The 23,232-nt window shown below is 41.3% G+C and overlaps 1 protein-coding gene across 2 annotated transcripts in view; it reads left to right on the top strand.

Moving 5' to 3' along the window:
* Positions 1-8,541: 8,541 nt before the first annotated feature.
* Positions 8,542-23,232, top strand: part of LOC133550808 (parafibromin) — a 56,128-nt gene continuing 41,437 nt past the window's right edge. Inside the window, exons 1-6 of one of the 2 annotated variants that reach the window (XM_061896859.1) lie at positions 8,542-8,750; positions 11,355-11,460; positions 14,088-14,157; positions 14,236-14,298; positions 14,370-14,422; positions 18,847-18,935. In XM_061896859.1, the coding sequence (XP_061752843.1) occupies positions 8,620-8,750; positions 11,355-11,460; positions 14,088-14,157; positions 14,236-14,298; positions 14,370-14,422; positions 18,847-18,935 (512 nt within the window). In that variant the 5' untranslated portion in view covers positions 8,542-8,619. The remainder of the gene's footprint in view (positions 8,751-11,354; positions 11,461-14,087; positions 14,158-14,235; positions 14,299-14,369; positions 14,423-18,846; positions 18,936-23,232) is intronic. The other variant, XM_061896860.1, reaches the window with a different exon arrangement.

Here is a 23,232-nt window from a genome sequence, read left to right as displayed (position 1 = left end):
TCTCTTTTGCAAGAAGTGGACTTTACCTTGATCTGCAGTCCAATCCTGTTTGGGGCTGCAGTGATTGACTTCTTTTGAGACTACAGTTCAAGACTTGGCCAAGTCATTCGCTGGTGTCTTGGCACTTTTTCTGGGGTCTTAGACTGATCTTTCACTAGCTTTGTTTATCAGAATCTGTGAAGTCTTTCGTGTCCTCTGCCAGGCAGTCTTTGAATTTCTTGATCCTTTCCAAGACACTAACTAACTTTGTGTATCCATCTCCTGCTTTGTGGTCGTGTCTCTTTTGCAAGAAGTGGACTTTACCTTGATCTGCAGTCCAATCCTGTTTGGGGCTGTAGTGATTGACTTCTTTTGAGACTACAGTTCAAGACTTGGCCAAGTCATTCACTGGTGTCTTGGCACTTATTCTGGGGTCTTAGACTTATCTTTCACTAGCTTTGTTTATCAGAATCTGTGAAGTCTTTCGTGTCCTCTGCCAGGCAGTCTTTGAATTTCTTGATACTGTCCAAGACACTAACTTTGTGTATCCATCTCCTGCTTTGTGGTCGTGTCTCTTTTGCAAGAAGTGGACTTTACCTTGATCTGCAGTCCAATCCTGTTTGGGGCTGTAGTGATTGACTTCTTTTGAGACTACAGTTCAAGACTTGGCCAAGTCATTCGCTGGTGTCTTGGCACTTGTTCTGGGGTCTTAGACTTATCTTTCACAGGCTTTGTTTATCAGAATCTGTGAAGTCTTTGATGTCCTCTGCCAGGCAGTCTTTGAATTTCTTGATACTTTCCAAGACACTAACTAACTTTGTGTATCCATCTCCTGCTTTGTGGTCGTGTCTCTTTTGCAAGAAGTGGACTTTACCTTGATCTGCAGTCCAATCCTGTTTGGGGCTGTAGTGATTGACTTCTTTTGAGACTACAGTTCAAGACTTGGCCATGTCATTCGCTGGTGTCTTGGCACTTGTTCTGGGGTCTTAGACTTATCTTTCACAGGCTTTGTTTATCAGAATCTGTGAAGTATTTCGTGTTCTCTGCCAGGCAGTCTTTGAATTTCTTGATACTTTCCAAGACACTAACTAACTTTGTGTATCCATCTCCTGCTTTGTGGTCGTGTCTCTTTTGTAAGAAGTGGACTTTACCTTGATCTGCAGTCCAATCCTGTTTGGGGCTGCAGTGATTGACTTCTTTTGAGACTACAGTTCAAGACTTGGCCAAGTCATTCGCTGGTGTCTTGGCACTTGTTCTGGGGTCTTAGACTTATCTTTCACTAGCTTTGTTTATCAGAATCTGTGAAGTCTTTCGTGTCCTCTACCAGGCAGTCTTTGTGTATCCATCTCCTGCTTTGTGGTCGTGTCTCTTTTGCAAGAAGTGGACTTTACCTTGATCTGCAATCCAATCCTGTTTGGGGCTGTAGTGATTGACTTCTTTTGAGACTACAGTTCAAGACTTGGCCAAGACATTCGCTGGTGTCATGGCACTTGTTCTGGCGTCTTAGACTTATCTTTCACTAGCTTTGTTTATCAGAATCTGTGAAGTCTTTCGTGTCCTCTGCCAGGCAGTCTTTGAATTTCTTGATCCTTTCCAAGACACTAACTAACTTTGTGTATCCATCTCGTGCTTTGTGGTCGTGTCTCTTTTGCAAGAAGTGGACTTTACCTTGATCTGCAGTCCAATCCTGTTTGGGGCTGTAGTGATTGACTTCTTTTGAGACTACAGTTCAAGACTTGGCCAAGTCATTCGCTGGTGTCTTGGCACTTGTTCTGGGGTCTTAGACTTATCTTTCACTAGCTTTGTTTATCAGAATCTGTGAAGTCTTTCGTGTCCTCTGCCAGGCAGTCTTTGAATTTCTTGATACTTTCCAAGACACTAACTTTGTGTATCCATCTCCTACTTCGTGGTCGTGTCTCTTTTGCAAGAAGTGGACTTTACCTTGATCTGCAGTAGTGATTGACTTCTTTTGAGACTACAGTTCAAGACTTGGCCAAGTCATTCGCTGGTGTCTTGGCACTTGTTCTGGGGTCTTAGACTTATCTTTCACTAGCTTTGTTTATCAGAATCTGTGAAGTCTTTGATGTCCTCTGCCAGGCAGTCTTTGAATTTCTTGATACTTTCCAAGACACTAACGAACTTTGTGTATCCATCTCCTGCTTTGTGGTCGTGTCTCTTTTGCAAGAAGTGGACTTTACCTTGATCTGCAGTCCAATCCTGTTTGGGGCTGTAGTGATTGACTTCTTTTGAGACTACAGTTCAAGACTTGGCCAAGTCATTCGCTGGTGTCTTGGCACTTGTTCTGGGGTTTTAGACTTATCTTTCACTAGCTTTGTTTATCAGAATCTGTGAAGTCTTTCGTGTCCTCTGCCAGGCAGTCTTTGAATTTCTTGATACTTTCCAAGACACTAACTAACTTTGTGTATCCATCTCCTGCTTTGTGGTCGTGTCTCTTTTGGAAGAAGTGGACTTTACCTTGATCTGCAGTAGTGATTGACTTCTTTTGAGACTACAGTTCAAGACTTGGCCAAGTCATTCGCTGGTGTCTTGGCACTTGTTCTGGGGTCTTAGACTTATCTTTCATTGGCTTTGTTTATCAGAATCTGTGAAGTCTTAGGTGTCCTCTGCCAGGCAGTCTTTGAATTTCTTGATCCTTTCCAAGACACTAACTAACTTTGTGTATCCATCTCCTGCTTTGTGGTCGTGTCTCTTTTGCAAGAAGTGGACTTTACCTTGATCTGCAGTCCAATCCTGTTCGGGGCTGTAGTGATTGACTTCTTTTGAGACTACAGTTCAAGACTTGGCCAAGTCATTCGCTGGTGTCTTGGCACTTGTTCTGGGGTCTTAGACTTATCTTTCCCTAGCTTTGTTTATCAGAATCTGTGAAGTCTTTCGTGTCCTCTGCCAGGCAGTCTTTGAATTTCTTGATACTTTCCAAGACACTAACTAACTTTGTGTATCCATCTCCTGCTTTGTGGTCATCAATGTTAAGTTGTTGTTTTTTAAGTCTTAACTGATTTATTTACTTTTCGGCATGATGCTTTCAGTGTCACCCATCTTCTTCACTGCCCTACAGAGTCTTGTGTTCATTCTTTGGATTCCAACACCTGACCGCTGGGAGTTTTGAAGGGGGGCTAATCATTTTGACTCTTGTCATTTTTTTGTGAAGTAACTTGGATCCTGTGTACGAATAAACGGACCGACCCTTGAGTTCAGTTCAAAACTGGGTGTACAAATATTTCCCCAGCAAATTCCTAAAGACAACATAATGCTCCTGTTGTTCTGCAACACTTATATTGAAGAGCCCTGATTTAGCGGGTGTGAAAGCGAAAGGGTATCATATAGTTATCCCACTGATTTATATTTATTAAATATTAGCACTGTTTGCTCGTTTGAGTTACTGCTTTAATGACAGTCTGTTTGCTTCCCACCATGTCGGATTAACACTAAAAATCTGTCTGTCCCTTGTCGAATGTTTCAGGAAAAATATAGCGATGCGTTTTGGAAAGGTCTTTTTTCACTGGTACTATTTTAAATAGAATAATGTGTTACATTAGGAAAAGGCCACTTTCTGACATGAAACAAAAACCACTATGTAGGTCTCACTTAGACCTACATTTGAATAATTAACCTACTTTGGCAAATAATCAACAGGAAGCTTGATATTTTCACTTCAATACAACAACTGCATTACTTTCACAATGCATTAAATAGTGCCACCAAGGCGTCTTCAACCGTGGGGCTCGGGGGCAGCAGCCCAAGGCGCGCTCGCACCTTCGCACCCTAATTTGACCCCCCTTACCATATTTCAAAACTCACCAAATTTGACACACACATCGGTATGGAGCGGCAGACCAACTTATTAAGCAAACAAACCCCAAAAATGAAAATTGCGCGCTAGCGCCCCCTAGGAAGAGACAAATAACAGACTGCTTGTGACTTCCGTTAGGAATGTCGTAGAGACATGAAACAAAAACTTCTATGTAGGTCTGACTTAGACCTACATTTCCAATTGGAACCTTCTGTAGCAAAAATCAACAGGAAGTTGGCAAAAACCCCTTCAAAACAAAATGTTCACAAAAAATTAAATTTTTGCCTCTTTGAACTGAAATTTGACACCCTTAAAATGCTTCAAAACTCACCAAATTTGACACACACATCGGTATGGAGCGGCAGACCAACTAATTAAGCAACCAAACCCCAAAAATGAAAATTGCGCGCTAGCGCCCCCTAGGAAGAGACAAAAAACAGACTGCTTGTAACTTCCGTTAGGAATGGCTTAGACATGAAACAAAAACCTCTATGTTGGTCTGACTTAGACCTACATTTCCAATTGGAACCTACTGTAGCAAAAATCAACAGGAAGTTGCCAAAAACCCCTTCAAAACAAAATTTTCACAAAAAATTCAATTTTTGCCTCTTTGAACTGAAATTTGACACCCTTAAAATGCTTCAAAACTCACCAAACTTGGCACACACACCAGGACTGGCAAAAATTGCGATCTAGTGAAAAAACCAAACCTTAAAACTCAAAATTGCGCTCTATTGCAATTTTTGAATAAAACACAGAAAAAACTGCTCCTAGGAAGAGGAAACAGATAAAACTGCTTGTAACTTCTGGTAGGAATGTCGGACAGACATGAAACAAAAACCTCAATGTAGGTCTCACTTAGACCTACATTTTGATGATTGGCATCTTTCAGTTAAAATCAACAGGAAGTTGGCAATTACCCCTTCAAAATAAAAGTTTTGTAAAAAGCCGTCACCTTTTTCCAGACAAAACTGCTTGTAACTTCTGTTAGGAATGTCGTAGAGACATGAAACAAAGACCTCTATGTTGGTCTGACTAAGACCAAGGCTTCAGTCGCGGGGGCAGCAGCCGAAGCGGAGCAGCCAAAGGCGGACCCGACCAACGCTGCTTGCAGCTTTAATTATTGTTACAATAGTAAACATCATATGATGTTTTTTGGGGATGGGAATCAGCAACCCCAAGTCCGAGTCCATGGTTCTCGTCCGGGAAAGGGTGGAGTGCCATCTCCGGGTTGGGGAGGAGACCCTGCCCCAAGTGGAGGAGTTCAAGTACCTGGTAGTCTTTTTCACCAGTGAGGGACGAGTGGATGGTGGCGGTAATGCGGACGCTGTATCGATCCCTTGTGGTGAAGAAGGAGCTGAGCCGGAAGGCAAAGCTCTCAATTTACCGGTCCATCTACGTTCCCATCCTCACCTATGGTCATGAGCTTTGGGTTACAACCACAAGGACAAGATCACGGGTACAAGCGGCCCAAATGAGTTTGGGTCTCTCCCTTACAGATAGGGTGAGAAGCTCTGTCATCCAGATGAGGTGGTTCGGGCATCTGGTCAGGATGCCACCCGAACGACTCGCTAGGGAGGTGTTTAGGGCACGTCCGACCGGTAGGAAGCCACGTGGTAGACCCAGGACACGTTGGGAAGACTATGTGTCCCGGCTGGCCTGGGAACGCCTCGGGAGGAGCTGGACCAAATGGCTGTGGAGAGGGAAGTCTGGGCTTCTCTGCTTAGGCTGCTGCCCCCGTGACCCCACCGTGGATAAGCGGAAGAAGATGGATGGCATCAGAAATGAGACTTTTGAGTTTTAATGTAACACAATGAAAGTGACACAGCCGTTTGAGTCCGGGTTCTAGTGCTGATATCAGTCCTGGTTCTAGTGCTAATAACAGTCCTGGTTCTAGTGCTAATAATAGTCCTGGTCCTAGTGCTAATAACAGTCCTGGTTCTAGTGCTAATAATAGTCCTGGTTTTAGTGCTAATAATAGTCCTGGTTCTAGTGCTGATAATAGTCCTGGTTCTAGTGCTAATAATAGTCCTGTTCTAGTGCTAATAACAGTCCTGGTTCTTTTGCTAATAATAGTCCTCGTTCTAGTGCTAATACTAGTCCTGGTTCTAGTGCTAATAACATTCCTGGTTCTAGTGCTAATAATAAAAGTCTTGGTTCTAGTGCTAATAAAACTCCTGGTTCTAGTGCTAATAAAAGTCCAGGTTCTAGTGCTAATAACAGCCCTGGTTCTAGTGCTAATAATAAAAGTCTTGGCACTAGTGCTAATAACAGCCCTGGTTCTAGTGCTAATAACAGCCCTGGTTCTAGTGCTAATAACAGTCCTGGTCGTAGTGCTAATAAAAGTCCTGGTTCTAGTGCTAATAAAAGTCCTGGTCTAGTGCTAATAATAGTCCTGGTCTAGTGCTAATAATAGTCCTGGTTCTAGTGCTAATAATAGTCCTGGTTCTAGTGCTAATAACAGTCCTGGTTCTAGTGCTAATAACAGTCCTGGTCCTAGTGCTAATAATAGTCCTGGTTCTAGTGCTAATAACAGACCTGGTTTTAGTGCTAATAATAGTCCTGGTCTAGTGCTAATACTAGTCCTGGTTCTAGTGCTAATAATAGTCCTGGTTCTAGTGCTAATAATAGTCCTGGCACTAGTGCTAATAATAGTCCTGGGTCTAGTGCTAATAACAGTCCTGGGTCTAGTGCTAATAACAGTCCTGGGTCTAGTGCGAATAATAGTCCTGGTTCTAGTGCTAATAACAGACCTGGTCATAGTGCTAATAATAGTCCTGGTTCTAGTGCTAATAATAGTCCTGGTTCTGGTGCTAATAATAGTCCTGGTTCTAGTGCTAATAATAGTCCTGGTCCTAGTGCTAATAATAGTCCTGATTCTAGTGCTAATAACAGTCCTGTTTCTAGTGCTAATAATAGTCCTGGTCTAGTGCTAATAATAGTCCTGGTTCTAGTGCTAATAATAGTCCTGGTTCTAGTGCTAATACTAGTCCTGGTTCTATTGCTAATAACAGTCCTGGTTCTAGTGCTAATAACAGTCCTGGTTCTAGTGCTAATAACAGTCCTGGTTCTAGTGCTAATAACAGACCTTTTTTTAGTGCTAATAATAGTCCTGGTCTAGTGCTAATAAAAGTCCTGGTTCTAGTGCTAATACTAGTCCTGGTTCTAGTGCTAATAATAGTCCTGGCACGAGTGCTAATAATAGTCCTGGTTCTAGTGCTAATAACAGTCCTGGGTCTAGTGCTAATAACAGTCCTGGGTCTAGTGCGAATAATAGTCCTGGTTCTAGTGCTAATAACAGACCTGGTCATAGTGCTAATAATAGTCCTGGTTCTAGTGCTAATAATAGTCCTGGTTCTGGTGCTAATAATAGTCCTGGTTCTAGTGCTAATAATAGTCCTGGTCCTAGTGCTAATAATAGTCCTGATTCTAGTGCTAATAAAAGTCCTGGTTCTAGTGCTAATTATAGTCCTGGTCTAGTGCTAATAAAAGTCCTGGGTCTAGTGCTAATTATAGTCCTGGTCTAGTGCTAATAAAAGTCCTGGGTCTAGTGCTAATTATAGTCCTGGTTCTAGTGCTAATAATAGCCATGTTACAAATATTTGACACAATATATAGTTGCTGAATTCTGCTCAGTTTATGACTGCACTGTCTGAAGCTGAATAAAAACACTTAGCTGCTGTTTGTCTATGCCTGCTTCTCTACTACATATTCATTGATTGAAACTTTTATTAGTAGATTGCACAGTACAGTACATATTCCCTACAATTGACCACTAAATGGTAACACCCCAATAAGTTTGTCAACTTGTTTAAGTCGGGGTCCACCTTCATCAATTCATGGTCATACATACTACTAGCAAATATGCTTCCAAATCTCTGAAAAGATGAAAATAAAAAACATTGCGTGCAGGCATTCTGCGAGGGCAGGTGTTGGTTTAAGCGGGGTCCTTGAAATGTATTACGTGCAGGCATTCTGCGAGGGCAGGTGTTGGTAAAAGCGGGGTCCTTGGAAGTGTATTGCGAGCAGGCATTCACCGAGGGCAGGTGTTTGTATATGCGGGGTCCTTGGAAGTGTATTACGTGCAGGCATTCAGCGAGGGCAGGTGTTGGTATAAGCGGGGTCCTTGAAGTCAGTGGTCCGCAGAAGAATTTTTAATTCATTTTTATTGAAAAAAATATATATATATATATTTTTATTTATTTATTATTAAATCAACATAAAAAACAACATACTCTTACAATTAGTGCACCAACCACAAAAACCTCAGTTTTTCATGACAAAAACGTCCCTTTTTCATGACAAAGGAAAAAAAAAAAAGGGGCCGCGGGACAAATTAGTAAGCGTTGACCGGTCCGCTGATACAAAAAGGTTGGGGACCACTGCTTAAAGTGTATTGCGTGCAGGCATTCTGCGAGGGCAAGTGTTGGTATAAGCGGGGTCCTTGGAAGTGTATTTTTTTTTTTTTTTTTTTTAAAGGTTTATTCATAAATTTCAACAATTATAAACAGTAAGACAAACATCAATATACAACATTATAAAACATTATGAAAACAGTACAAAACAGCGCCTTGGAAGTGTATTGCGTGCAGGCATTCAGCGAGGGCAGTTGTTGGTATAAGCGGGGTCCTTGGAAGTGTATTGCGTTCAGGCATTCAGCGAGGGCAGTTGTTGGTATACGCGGGGTCCTTGGAATGTATTGCGTGCAGGCATTCAGCGCGGGCAGGTGTTGGTATAAGCGGGGTCCTTGAAGTGTATTACGTGCAGGCATTCGGCGCGGGCAGGTGTTGGTATAAGCGGGGAAGAAGAAGAAGAAGAGGGAGAAGAAGATGGCGGACGTGCTGAGCGTGCTGCGGCAGTACAACATCCAGAAGAAGGAGATAGTCGCCAAGGGGGAGGAGGTGATCTTCGGAGAGTTCTCTTGGCCCAAGAATGTCAAGACCAACTACATCATCTGGGGGTTAGTCCGCCGCTTCTCTCACTTCTAGGCCTCCTCGCCTCGCATACTCTTTATTGGAACTTATCTTCTCCCTCATAGTCCCCACTAACTACCTGCTAACTACACCATGCTAACATCAACACCCTGCTAACATCTACACCCTGCTAACATCTACACCCTGCTAACATCTACACCCTGCTAACATCTACACCCTGCTAACATCTACACCCTGCTAACATCTACACCCTGCTAACATCAACACCCCGCTAACATCAACACCCCGCTAACATCAACACCCCGCTAACATCAACACCCCGCTAACATCAACACCCCGCTTACATCAACACCCCGCTAACAACACCCCGCTAACATCAACACCCCGCTAACATCAACACCCCGCTAACATCAACACCCCGCTAACATCAACACCCCGCTTACATCAACACCCCGCTAACATCAACACCCCGCTAACATCAACACCCCGCTAACATCAACACCCCGCTAACATCAACACCCCGCTAACATCAACACCCCGCTAACATCAACACCCCGCTAACATCAACACCCCGCTAACATCAACACCCTGCTAACATCAACACCCTGCTAACATCAACACCCTGCTAACATCAACACCCTGCTAACATCAACACCCTGCTAACATCAACACCCTGCTAACATCAACACCCTGCTAACATCAACACCCTGCTAACATCAACACCCCGCTAACATCAACACCCCGCTTACATCAACACCCCGCTTACATCAACACCCCGCTAACATCAACACCCCGCTAACATCAACACCCCGCTAACATCAACACCCCGCTAACATCAACACCCCGCTAACATCAACACCCCGCTAACATCAACACCCCGCTAACATCAACACCCCGCTAACATCAACACCCCGCTAACATCAACACCCCGCTAACATCAACACCCTGCTAACATCAACACCCTGCTAACATCAACACCCTGCTAACATCAACACCCTGCTAACATCAACACCCTGCTAACATCAACACCCTGCTAACTACACCCTGCTAACATCAACACCCTGCTAACATCAACACCCTGCTAACATCAACACCCTGCTAACTACACCCTGCTAACTACACCCTGCTAACATCAACACCCTGCTAACATCAACACCCTGCTAACATCAACACCCTGCTAACATCAACACCCTGCTAGCATCAACACCCTGCTAGCATCAACACCCTGCTAACATCAACACCCTGCTAACATCAACACCCTGCTAACATCAACACCCTGCTAACATCAACACCCTGCTAGCATCAACACCCTGCTAGCATCAACACCCTGCTAACATCAACACCCTGCTAACATCAACACCCTGCTAACATCAACACCCTGCTAACATCAACACCCTGCTAACATCAACACCCTGCTAACATCAACGCCCTGCTAACTACGCCCTGCTAACTACGCCCTGCTAACTACGCCCTGCTAACTACGCCCTGCTAACTACGCCCTGCTAACTACACCCTGCTAACTACACCCTGCTAACTACACCCTGCTAACAACAACACCCTGCTAACTACACCATGTTAACATCTATACTGTGCTAACTACACCATGCCAACATCAACACTCTGCTAACTACAGCATGCTAACTACAGCATGCCAACTACACCATGCTAACATCAACACCGTGCTAACTACACCATGCTAATTACACCATGTTAACGTCAACACCATGCTAACATCAATACTGTGCTAGCTGAAGCATGCTAACTACACCATGCTAACATCAACGCCGTGCTAACTACACCATGCTAACTACACCATGCTAACATCCACACCATGCTAACTACAGCATACTGACATCAACACTGTGCTATCTACACCCTGCTAACTACACCATGCTACATATGCTACACACCAAGCGTGTAGCATATGTTCAATTGCGTCTGTGATGGCATTCGCTCTAAACTCACGCGCATGTAAAGCAGCTCTCTTTGGGTTGAAGGCAGTGTGCAGTTCAACTTAACAATGATAAAGGACAGTGGTCACAGCTCCATATATCGCTTGTATTGGTATTTCGCTCAATGCTTGATCCGATTTGTTGCATTAAAATGTCTCACCACTTGACCACCATGCTTGACTTTATTGTGGCGTTGTTTTGCACTCCACCTCTTCATCTTTTTCGTTTTGTCGGGTAAAATAATCCCACACCGCTGACCTTTTTACTGTAACTTTTAATTCGCCTGGCCGTCTTAAAGGTTAGGACACGGACCTGTGGATGTGTTGAAGGTGTGCTGGAAAATGCGGAACGGAGATTAGGGAGCAGCAGAAAAGTGGAATGCATGTGTGTTGTCCTGAAGTCAATATTCTTTACATAATTACTTGATAATATTTTTGTATTAGTGACTGCTTTGCTTTAATTCGGAGCTAAAGTTGTTTATATTTATTGTACATTTATTGTGTCTCTTTCTTCTTTTCACTTTTTCACCATCTCGTCTATGAAGACTTGTCAAAAGTAAACGGTCAAGCTTACAACTGAAATGGCGTTTTTTTCACGTCTCACTGAACACTAAAGTTTGAATCGGTGCGTTGGAAAACACCGACCGAAATGTGCCCCACCTTGTCTCCACCCCTGCAGGACGGGGAAGGAGGGCCACCCCAAAGAGTACTACACCTTGGACTCCATCCTCTTCCTGCTCAACAACGTGCACCTGCCACACTCCTCCTACGTGCGCAGGGCAGCAGTGAGTGGCACCTACACCTGCACCCACACTAGCACCTACACCTGCACCCACACTAGCACCTACACCTGCACCCACACTAGCACCTACACCTGCACCCACACTAGCACCTACACCTGCACCCACACTAGCACCACGTCACCTACACCCACACTAGCACCACGTCACCTCACCCTAGGGCTGGGCCGTGTGCAGTCCTCACATCCAAGTTTCCAACACGGTTGTAGAAGGGAGTGAAGGCAGAGTAGAAGAAAGAAAAGATTCTATACTTGATGCCAAGTTGAAGACTGTAGTGATGAGCAAGTTAGATGTGACAACAACACACATGACAAGAGGACAACAACACACATGACAAGAGGACAACAACACACATGACGAGGACAACAACACACATGACAACAGGACAACAACACACATGACAACAGGACAACAACACACATGACAACAGGACAACAACACACATGACAACAACACACATGACAACAGGACAACAACACACATGACAACAGGACAACAACACACATGACAACAGGACAACAACACACATGACGAGGACAACAACACACATGACAACAGGACAACAACACACATGACAACAGGACAACAACACACATGACAACAACACACATGACAAGAGGACAACAACACACATGACAACAGGACAACAACACACATGACAACAACACACATGACAAGAGGACAACAACACACATGACAAGAGGACAACAACACACATGACAAGAGGACAACAACACACATGACAACAACACACATGACAAGAGGACAACAACACACATGACAAGAGGACAACAACACACATGACAAGAGGACAACAACACACACATGACAACAACACACATGACAAGACGACAACAACACACATGACAACAACACACATGACAAGAGGACAACAACACACATGACAACACACATGACAATAGGACAACAACACACATGACAAGAGGACAACAACACACATGACAAGAGGACAACAACACACATGACAAGAGGACAACAACACACATGACAAGAGAACAACACACATGACAAGAGGACAACAACACACATGACAAGAGGACAACAACACACATGACAAGAGGACAACAACACACATGACAAGAGGACATCAACACACATGACAAGAGGACAACAACACACATGACAAGAGGACAACAACACACATGACAAGAGGACAACAACACACATGACAAGAGGACAACAACACACATGACAAGAGGACAACAACACACATGACAAGAGGACATCAACACACATGACAAGAAGACAACAACACACATGACAACAACACACATGACAAGAGGACAACAACACACATGACAACAACACACATGACAACAACACACATGACAAGAGGACAACAACACACATGACAACAACACACATGACAAGAGGACAACAACACACATGACAAGAGGACAACAACACACATGACAACAGGACAACAACACACGACAAGAGGACAACAACTCACATGACAAGAGGATAACAACAAACATGACAACAACACACATGACAAGAGGACAACAACACACATGACAACAACACACATGACAACAGGACAACAACACACATGATAACGTGACACGTGTTACATGTGACACACGCTACACACGTGTGTCACGTGACCCAGTTAGTGTTGGCAATTCATCCATCTTCTTCCGCTTATCTGAGGTGGAGTCTTGGGGGCAGCAGCCTAAGCAGAGAAGCCCAGACTTCCCTCTCCCCAGTCACTTGGTCCAGCTCTTTCCATGGGATCCCAGGCCAGCCAGGAGACAAAGTCTTCCTAACGTGTCCTGGGTCTACCACGAGGCCTCCTACCGGTCAGACGTACCCTAAAGACCTCCCTAGGGAGGCGTCCGGGTGGCATCCTGACCAGATACCTGAACCACCTCATCTGGCTCCTCTCCATGTGGAGGAGCAGCAGCTTTACTTTGAGTTCCTCCTGAAAGGCAGAGCTTCTCACCCTATCTCTAAGGGAGAGACCCAAACTCATTTGGGCCGCTTGTACCCGTGATCTTGTCTTTCCGGTCATAACCCAAAGCTCATGACCATAGGTGAGGATGGGAACGTAGATCGGCCGGTAAATTGAGAGCTTTGCCTTCCGGCTCAGCTCCTCCTCCACCACAAGGGTTGGATACAGCGTCCACATTACTGAAGACACCTGTCCACCTCACCATATACTGGTGGACAAGACTCTGAGGTACTTGAAGTCCTCCACTTGGGTCAGGGTCTCCTCCCCAACCCGGAGTGTTGGCACTCCATCAAGTATTAAAAGATCCCTCCCTTCCACTGGAATACAGCAGTGTCCACTATCACCTCACACTGCCTCTAAAGTTACTGATTTGATCTCCACTCACTGAATCCTTCTGGATTGTATCAATGTTGCAAGAATAAAATTGTCCCTGAATTGTATCGACGACCACCAAGGAATCTTTTTACATCTTTTAATTTGTTGTATTAAAATGTCTCACCACTTTACCACTGTATTGTGGCATGTTTTGCACTCCACCTCTTCATCTTTTTCGTTTTGTAGGGTAATAATCCCACACCGCTGACCTTTTCACAGATTGCCACTTTTCGTCTTCTCCACTGTTGCGTTTATTTCCCAGACAGAAAACATCCCTGTTGTCCGGAGACCTGACAGAAAGGGCCTGCTGTCCTACCTGAATGGCGAGAGCTGTGAGTAGCACCAGCAGGATGTCTTCATGTCCTCATGTCCCATCACTCCTGACACTTGGTCATGTTGTGTGTTCCCAGCCACGTCCACCAGCATTGACAGGAGTGCACCCATAGAAATAGGCCTGCAAAGACCCACACAAGGTAGCTTTCACTTCAACCTGCTCACCTCACCTCACTTATGTCCTGACTCTCTTTTCATCTGCTCACTTAAGTCAAAAGAGCGGCTGATGAAGTGTCTTCGGAAGCCAAAAAACCAAGGATCGAGGTGAATACAGACTGGAGCTGTTTGTTTACATGCTTTTTTTTATTTCTCTTTGCTTATTGGAATCATATTTTCATGTGATGCACTTAGTCCATAAGTACACAAATGTGTACTGACAGGCTAATTCTTATTTTTTCACTTTTTTTTCCCCAAATTCCATTGTAAGTTATACTCTTCTGCCACCACCAGATGGCAGTATAAGTGGCCCAACTCAGTAGTGTACACAATTGTGGAACTAAGAGCTAAAAGGCGCTGTCCACACGTGTCCACTAAGGCCTTTTAGTAGTTAATTTAGTAGAGGTCCGCGTCAAACTAGCTCAACTTGCCATATCTGACCTCATGTTCTTTAGCTCCCACCAGGGTTGTACGCTATACTACCAATCAATCACATTCAGTACTATATCACCTTTAGTTAGGAAGTAAACAAACTAAGACTCCTAATTAGTCTGCAGTAACATATTGTATCATTTATACACCTATTATTTTATACACATTATGAGGGACAAACTATAAAAAAAAGAATTATTAATCTTTTCATTTACTGTTAATATCTGCTTATTTTTTGGGTTAAGATGTTTCATGTACACTTCTGTTCAAAAGTAATAATCACTTATTCTTCTCTTCTTTGATACTTTACATTAGTTTTGGATGATACCACACTTTTAGGTATGGATCTGATACCAGGATCATACAATAGAGTAAAATATCAAATAAAGCAATAATATGGTTAATAAATACTGATGTAAAGGGTAGGTGTTGCACTGTTTTCTGTTTTAACATGTTCTATCTACACTTCTGTTCAAATGTAATAATCACTCATTCTTCTCTTCTTTGATACTTTGCGTTACTTTTGGATGATACCACACTTTTAAGTATGGATCTGATACCAAGTAGTTACAGGATCATACAATAAAGTAAAATATCAAATAAAGCAATAATATGGTTGATAAATACTGATATAAAGGGTAGGTGTCGCACTTTCTGTTTGAACATGTTCTATCTACACTTCTGTTCAAATGTAATAATCACTTTTTCTTCTCTTCTTTGATACTCTACATTAGTTTTGGATGATACCACACTATTAAGTATGGATCCGATACCAAGTAGTTACAGGATCATACAATAAAATATAATACCAGATAAACCCAAAAAAATATGGTTAATAAATACTGATGTAAAGGGTAGGTGTCGCACTGTTTTCTGTTTGAACATGTTCTATCTACACTTCTGTTCAAATGTAATAATCACTCATTCTTCTCTTCTTTGATACTCTACATTAGTTTTGGATGATACCACACATTTAGGTGTCGATCCGATACCAAGTAGTTACAGGATTATACAATCAAATATAATACCAGATAAACCAAAAAAAATATGGTTAATAAATACTGATGTAAAGGGTAGGTGTCGCACTGTTTTCTGTTTTAACATGTTCTATCTACACTTCTGTTCAAACGTAATAATCACTTATTCTTCTCTTCTTTGATACTCTGCATTAGTTTTGGATGATACCACACTATTAGGTATGGATCCGATACCAAGTAGTTACAGAATCATACAATAGAGTAAAATATCAAATAAAGCAATAGTAATATGGTTAATAAATACTGATGTAAAGGGTAGGTGTCGCCCTGTTTTCTGTTTTAACATGTTCTATCTACACTTCTGTTCAAATGTAATAATCACTTATTCTTCTCTTCTTTTATACTCTACATTAGTTTTGGATGATACCACACTTTTAGGTATGGATCTGATACCAAGTGGTTACAGGATCATACAATAGAGTAAAATATCAAATAAAGCAATAATATGGTTAATAAATACTGATGTAAAGGGTAGGTGTCACACTGTTTTCTGTTTGAACATGTTCTATCTACACTTCTGTTCAAATGTAATAATCACTCATTCTTCTCTTCTTTGATACTCTACATTACTTTTGAATGATACCACACTTTTAGGTATGGATCTGATACCAAGTAGTTACAGGATCATACAATAGAGTAAAATATCAAATAAAGCAATAATAATATGATTAATAAATACTGATGTAAAGGGTAGGTGTCGCACTGTTTTCTGTTTGAACATGTTCTATCTACACTTCTGTTCAAATGTAATAATCACTCATTCTTCTCTTCTTTGATACTCTACATTACTTTTGAATGATACCACACTTTTAGGTATGGATCTGATACCAAGTAGTTACAGGATCATACAATAGAGTAAAATATCAAATAAAGCAATAATAATATGATTAATAAATACTGATGTAAAGGGTAGGTGTCGCACTGTTTTCTGTTTTAACATGTTCTATCTACACTTCTGTTCAAATGTAATAATCACTTATTCTTCTCTTCTTTTATACTCTACATTAGTTTTGGATGATACCACACTTTTAGGTATGGATCTGATACCAAGTAGTTACAGGATCATACAATAGAGTAAAATATCAAATAAAGCAATAATATGGTTAATAAATACTGATGTAAAGGGTAGGTGTCACACTGTTTTCTGTTTTAACATGTTCTATCTACAATTCTGTTCAAATGTAATAATCACTCATTCTTCTCTTCTTTGGTACTCTACATTAGTTTTGGATGATACCACACTATTAGGTATGGATCCGATACCAAGTAGTTACAGGATCATACAATAGAGTAAAATATCAAATAAAGCAATAATATGGTTAATAAATACTGATGTAAAGGGTAGGTGTCGCACTGTTTTCTGTTTGAACATGTTCTATCTACACTTCTGTTCAAATGTAATAATCACTCATTCTTCTCTTCTTTGATACTCTACATTACTTTTGAATGATACCACACTTTTAGGTATGGATCTGATACCAAGTAGTTACAGGATCATACAATAGAGTAAAATATCAAATAAAGCAATAATAATATGATTAATAAATACTGATGTAAAGGGTAGGTGTCGCACTGTTTTCTGTTTTAACATGTTCTATCTACACTTCTGTTCAAATGTAATAATCACTTATTCTTCTCTTCTTTGATACTCTACATTAGTTTTGGATGATACCACACTATTAGGTATGGATCCGATACCAAGTAGTTACAGGATCATACAATAGAGTAAAATATCAAATAAAGCAATAATAATATGGTTAATAAATACTGATGTAAAGGGTAGGTGTCGCACTGTTTTCTGTTTGAACATGTTCTATCTACACTTCTGTTCAAATGTAATAATCACTCATTTTTCTCTTCTTTGATACTCTACATTACTTTTAGATGATACCACACTTTTAGGTATGGATCCGATACCAAGTAGTTACAGGATCATACAATAGAGTAAAATATCAAATAAAGCAATAGTAATATGGTTAATAAATACTGATGTAAAGGGTAGGTGTCGCACTGTTTTCTGTTTTAACATGTTCTATCTACACTTCTGTTCAAATGTAATAATCACTCATTCTTCTCTTCTTTGATACTCTACATTACTTTTGGATGATACCACACATTTAGGAGTCGATCCGATACCATGTAGTAACAGGATCGTACATTGGTCATATTCAAAGTCTTCCTATGTCCAGGGACGTATTTACTGACTTTATAAACATAATATACATTTGGAAAAAAAAAGATGGATGTAATCATAGTAGTATCAACTAGATACGCTCTTGTACTTGGTATCATTACAGTGGATGTCAGGTGTAGATCCACCCATGGTGTTTGTTTACATTGTGACGCCGGTGAGCTACGGTGTGTAGTCAAGCATGTTTAGCTATTCCTCATCCTCCAGTGATAGCAATACTTGTAAGAACCTTACTTTATCCGTCGCCATGGAGACGAGGATTAGCGATTTAGAAGTAGCCAAAACTAGACAGCCATGTGTTAAAACAGCTCTTCCCGAGGGTGGTTCAGTGTTATAACTTCACCTTTATCTTGACTTTTTACACCAAATGCGTCCATTCTCCCTTTTCTGTCTACACACTGTGTCTGCTTGTAAGTACTCTGTGTGTGTGCGCTGCCCAACATGCTCCTCTGCTTTTCTGTCTACACACTGTGTCTGCTTGTAAGTACTCTGTGTGTGTGCGCTGCCCAACATGCTCCTCTGCTTTTCTGTCTACACACTGTGTCTGCTTGTAAGTACTCTGTGCGTATGCGTTCAAGAAATAAACAAGGGGGAAACGGTACATTTCGAACGGAGTATAATACTGTTTGTGATTCATTAGTATCGCGATACCATGCTCGTAGTGGTATAGCAGACAGTGGACAAAAATGTAAATACAGTTGAGTAAAACTTCTACCTTGTTTTGATGAATACGTCGACCTATTATGTTACTGAATTGTAATGTTGTGGAGCCAGGTGTTTTCTCAGGTGGTTTATTGTCATTGTGGCAATGAAAGCATGCACAGTGGGACAATCATGTCATTCACATGCAAATGTTGTGTTGTAACCTTCAGGATGAGGAGCGAGTGCGCCTGGACAAAGAGCGTCTGGCTGCTCGTCTGGAGGGCCACAAGGAGGGCATCGTACAGACCGACCAGATCAGGTGGACTTCTGTCTTCTCTGTCAAGCATCATAGCAGACTTGGGTCTTGTCTACATAGATGCAATGTTGTCAGTCACGTATTTAGCAACATTCTCCTCCACACCGACACCCTTTAGTACAAACCCCGTTTCCATATGAGTTGGGAAATTGTGTTAGATGTAAATATAAACAGAATACAAAGATTTGTAAATCCTTTTTCAACCCATATTCATTTGAATGCACTACAAAGACAAAATATTTGATGTTCAAACTTTGGGAAATAATAATTAACTTAGAATTTCATGGCTGCAACACGTGCCAAAGTAGTTGGGAAAGGGCATGTTCACCGCTGTTACATCACCTTTTCTTTTAACAACACTCAATAAACGTTTGGGAACTGAGAAAACTAATTGTTGAAGCTTTGAAAGTGGAATTCTTTCCCATTCTTGTTTTATGTAGAGCTTCAGTCCTTCAACAGTCCGGGGTCTCCACTGTCCTATTTTACGCTTCATAATGCACCACACATTTTCCATGGGAGACAGGTCTGGACTGCAGGCTTGCCAGGAAAGTACCCGCGCTCTTTTTTTTTACGAAGCCACGCTGTTGTAACACGTGCTGAATGTGGCTTGGCATTGTCTTGCTGAAATAAGCAGGGGCGTCCATGAAAAAGACGGCGCTTAGATAGCAGCATATGTTGTTCCAAAACCTGAATGGACCTTTCAGCATTAATGGTGCCTTCACAGATGTGTAAGTTACCCATGCCTTGGGCACTAATGCACCGCCATACCATCACACATGCTGGCTTTTACACTTTACGTCGATAAAAGTCTGGATGGTTTGCTTCCCCTTTGGTCCGGATGACACCATGTGGAATATTTCTAAAAACAATTTGAAATGTGGACTCGTCAGACCACAGAACACTTTTCCACTTTGCGTCAGTCCATCTTAGGTGATCTCGGGCCCAGAGAAGCTGGGGACCTTTCTGGATGTTGTTGATAAATGGCTTTCGCTTTGCATAGTAGAACTCTAACTTGCACTTACAGATGTAGCGACCAACTGTATTTAGTGACAGTGGTTTTGTGAAGTGTTCCTGAGCCCATGTGGTGATATCCTTTGGAGATTGATGTCGGTTTTTGATACAGGGATGGAAGGTCACGGTCATTCAATGTTGGTTTCCGGCCATGCCGCTTACGTGGAGTGATTTCTCCAGATTCTCTGAACCTTTTGATGATATTATGGAGCGTAGATGTTGAAATCCCTACATTTTTTGCAATTGCACTTTGAGAAAGGTTGTTCTTAAACTGTTTGACTATTTGCTCACGCAGTTGTGGGCAAAGGGGTGTACCTCGCCCCATCCTTTCTTGTGAAAGACTGAGCATTTTTTGGGAAGCTGTTTTTATACCCAATCATGGCACCCACCTGTTCCCAATTAGCCTGCACACCTGTGGGATGTTCCAAATAAGTGTTTGATGAGCATTCCTCAACTTTATCAGTATTTATTGCCACCTTTCCCAACTTCTTTGTCACATGTTGTTGGCATCAAATTCTAAAGTTAATGATTATTTGCACAAAAAAAAAATGTTTATGAGTTTGAACATGAAATATGTTGTCTTTGTAGCATATTCAACTGAATATGGCTTGAAAAGGATTTGCAAATCATTGTATTCTGTTTATATTTACATTTTAACACAATTTCCCAACTCATATGGAAACGGGGTTTGTATGGAGGTCTTTTACTGCACTTCATCAGCAGACTTCGTGTAAACTGACTTTTGATAACATGTATTTACCTTTTAGAATGCAGTAGAAAACCACACACATGTGTTCTTGTCTTGTGAATGATTTAACATTCCAAAAAAAGAGCAGTTCCCTTTTAGGTCAGAGTATTTCTATCTCTGGTCATACCATTTCAAGGTGCGTTCTTTGATTGATTGATTGATTGATGATTGATTGATACTTTTATTAGTAGATTGCACAGTACAGTACATATTCCGTACAATTGACCACTAAATGGTAACACCCCAATAAGTTTTTCAACTTGTTTAAATCGGGGTCCACGTTAATCAATCCATGGTACAAATATATACTATCAACATAATACAGTCATCACACAAGTTAATCATCATAGTATGTACATTGAATTATTGACATTATTTACAATCCGGGGGGTGGGATGAGGAGCTTTGGTTGATATCAGCATAGTTCAGTCCTCAACAATGATATCATGTGAGAAATGGACATTGAAACAGTGTAGGTCTTACTTAGTAGGATATGTACAGCCAGCAGAGAACATAGTGAGTTCACATAGCATAAGAACAAGTATATACATTAGAAGTACATTTGAGTTGTTTATAATCCGGGGAGATGGGATGTGAATGGAGGAGGGTATTAGTAAAGTGTTGAAGTTGCCTGGAGGTGTTGTTTTAGAGCGGTTTTGAAGGAATATAGAGATGCACTTACTTTTATACCTGTTGGGAGTGCATTCCACATTGATGTGGCATAGAAGGAGAATGAGTTAAGACCTTTGTTAGATCGGAATCTGGGTTTAACGTGGTTTGTGGAGCTCCCCCTGGTGTTGTGGTTATGTTGGTCATTTACGTTAAGGAAGTAGTTTGACTTGTACTTCGGTATCAAAAAGGTGTAGCGGATTTTATAGACCAGGCTCAGTGCAAGTTGTTTTACTCTGTCCTCCACCCTGAGCCAGCCCACTTTGGAGAAGTGGGTTGGATTGAGGTGTGATCTGGGGTGGAGGTCTAAAAGTAACCGGACTAGCTTATTCTGGGATGTTTGGAGTCTAGATCTGAGGGTTTTGGAGGTGCAAGCGTAATCGAAGAAGGGTTGAATGAGAGTTCCCGCTAGAATCCTCAAGGTGCTTTTGTTGACCAGAGAGGAGATTCTGTAGAGGAATCTCGTTCTTTGGTTGACCTTTTTGATCACCTTGGTTGCCATTTTATCACAGGAAAGATTAGCCTCTGGAATGGAACCTAGGTAGGTGATCAAGGTTTCTACTTAGAAAAAAAAATGTTTTGGGGGGGTAATTCATTGTTCCAATCTTGGAGCAGAACTGATATTTCCACTCCAGTATCTGTCTTCTTAAACAAAACCTGTAGTTAGGTGCTGAAGGCTGTCTAAGTCGAGTAGGACTGCAACAAAACACTATTTTAACCCTTAGTCAACGAGTCCACTTATAAACATATTTACTACTTTTTATGACTTTGAAATACAGCTGAACAGAAGTGGGTAGAGTAGCCAGAAATTGTACTCAAGTAAGAGTACAGTTACTTTAGAGATTTATTACTCAAGTAAAAGTAAGGAGTAGTCACCCAAATATTTACTTGAGTATGTTGTGAAAAAACTACTCAAGTACTGAGTAACTGATGAGTAACCTGATTACGGCAACAAATAATGCACAAAAACATCAAAATAGCAACGAGCAAATTCAGAGCCAGGAATATCTCTTAAGCAACTAAAACAATAATATATATTAAATAATAATACATTAAAAAATGCCACATTGAGCCACAATAACTTAACAGCACCATAGCCTCAGTAGGCATTCATTCATTGATTTGATTGATTAAAACTTGTATTAGTAGATAGTACAGTATAGCACATATTCCGTACAATTGACCACTAAATGGTAACACCCCAATAAGTTTTTCAACGTTTATCAATTACTTAGTAAATTACCAAGTCGAGGTGATCTACCTCATATATACATACACACACAAATCATATATATATGTGTACATATATATATATATATATACAGTATATCATTCATATGTATTTATTTTGCCGTTTTTGTTGACATGTTCAAGGTGTTTTAATGAATATACATGCATGTTTAACATAGATTCCTATCTTTCATGAAGACAAGAATATAAGTTGGTGTATTACCTGATTCTGATGACTTGCATTGATTGGAATCAGACAGTATAGTGCTGATAATGTCCACGTTTTCAAATGGAGGAGAAAAAAAGTTCCTCTTTTCTGTCTAATACCACATGAAAGTCGTTGGTTTTTGGCATCTTATCTGTCCAGCTTCCATATTGGTTTTTATACACTTTACAAGAAATACATTGGCGGCAAACTCCGTAGCTTGCTAGCTTGTTTGGGCTGGCTTTCGGAGACTCTTATTTTGTTAGCGCTGGCGCGATGGAGCGGCACTTTTATTGTGAAGACAGGAACTGTGCGATCATTCTTTAGGCTTTTGACAGGAAGTATGGTTGAAATAAAAAGTGTCTTTTTTTCCTTTACACTCTTGATTGATTGAAACTTTTCTTAGTAGATTGCACAGTACAGTACATATTCCGTAC

Source organism: Nerophis ophidion, linkage group LG04, assembly GCF_033978795.1.
Source record: "Nerophis ophidion isolate RoL-2023_Sa linkage group LG04, RoL_Noph_v1.0, whole genome shotgun sequence".
NCBI lineage: Eukaryota > Metazoa > Chordata > Actinopteri > Syngnathiformes > Syngnathidae > Nerophis > Nerophis ophidion.
This window is presented reverse-complemented; position numbering and strand designations above follow the sequence as displayed.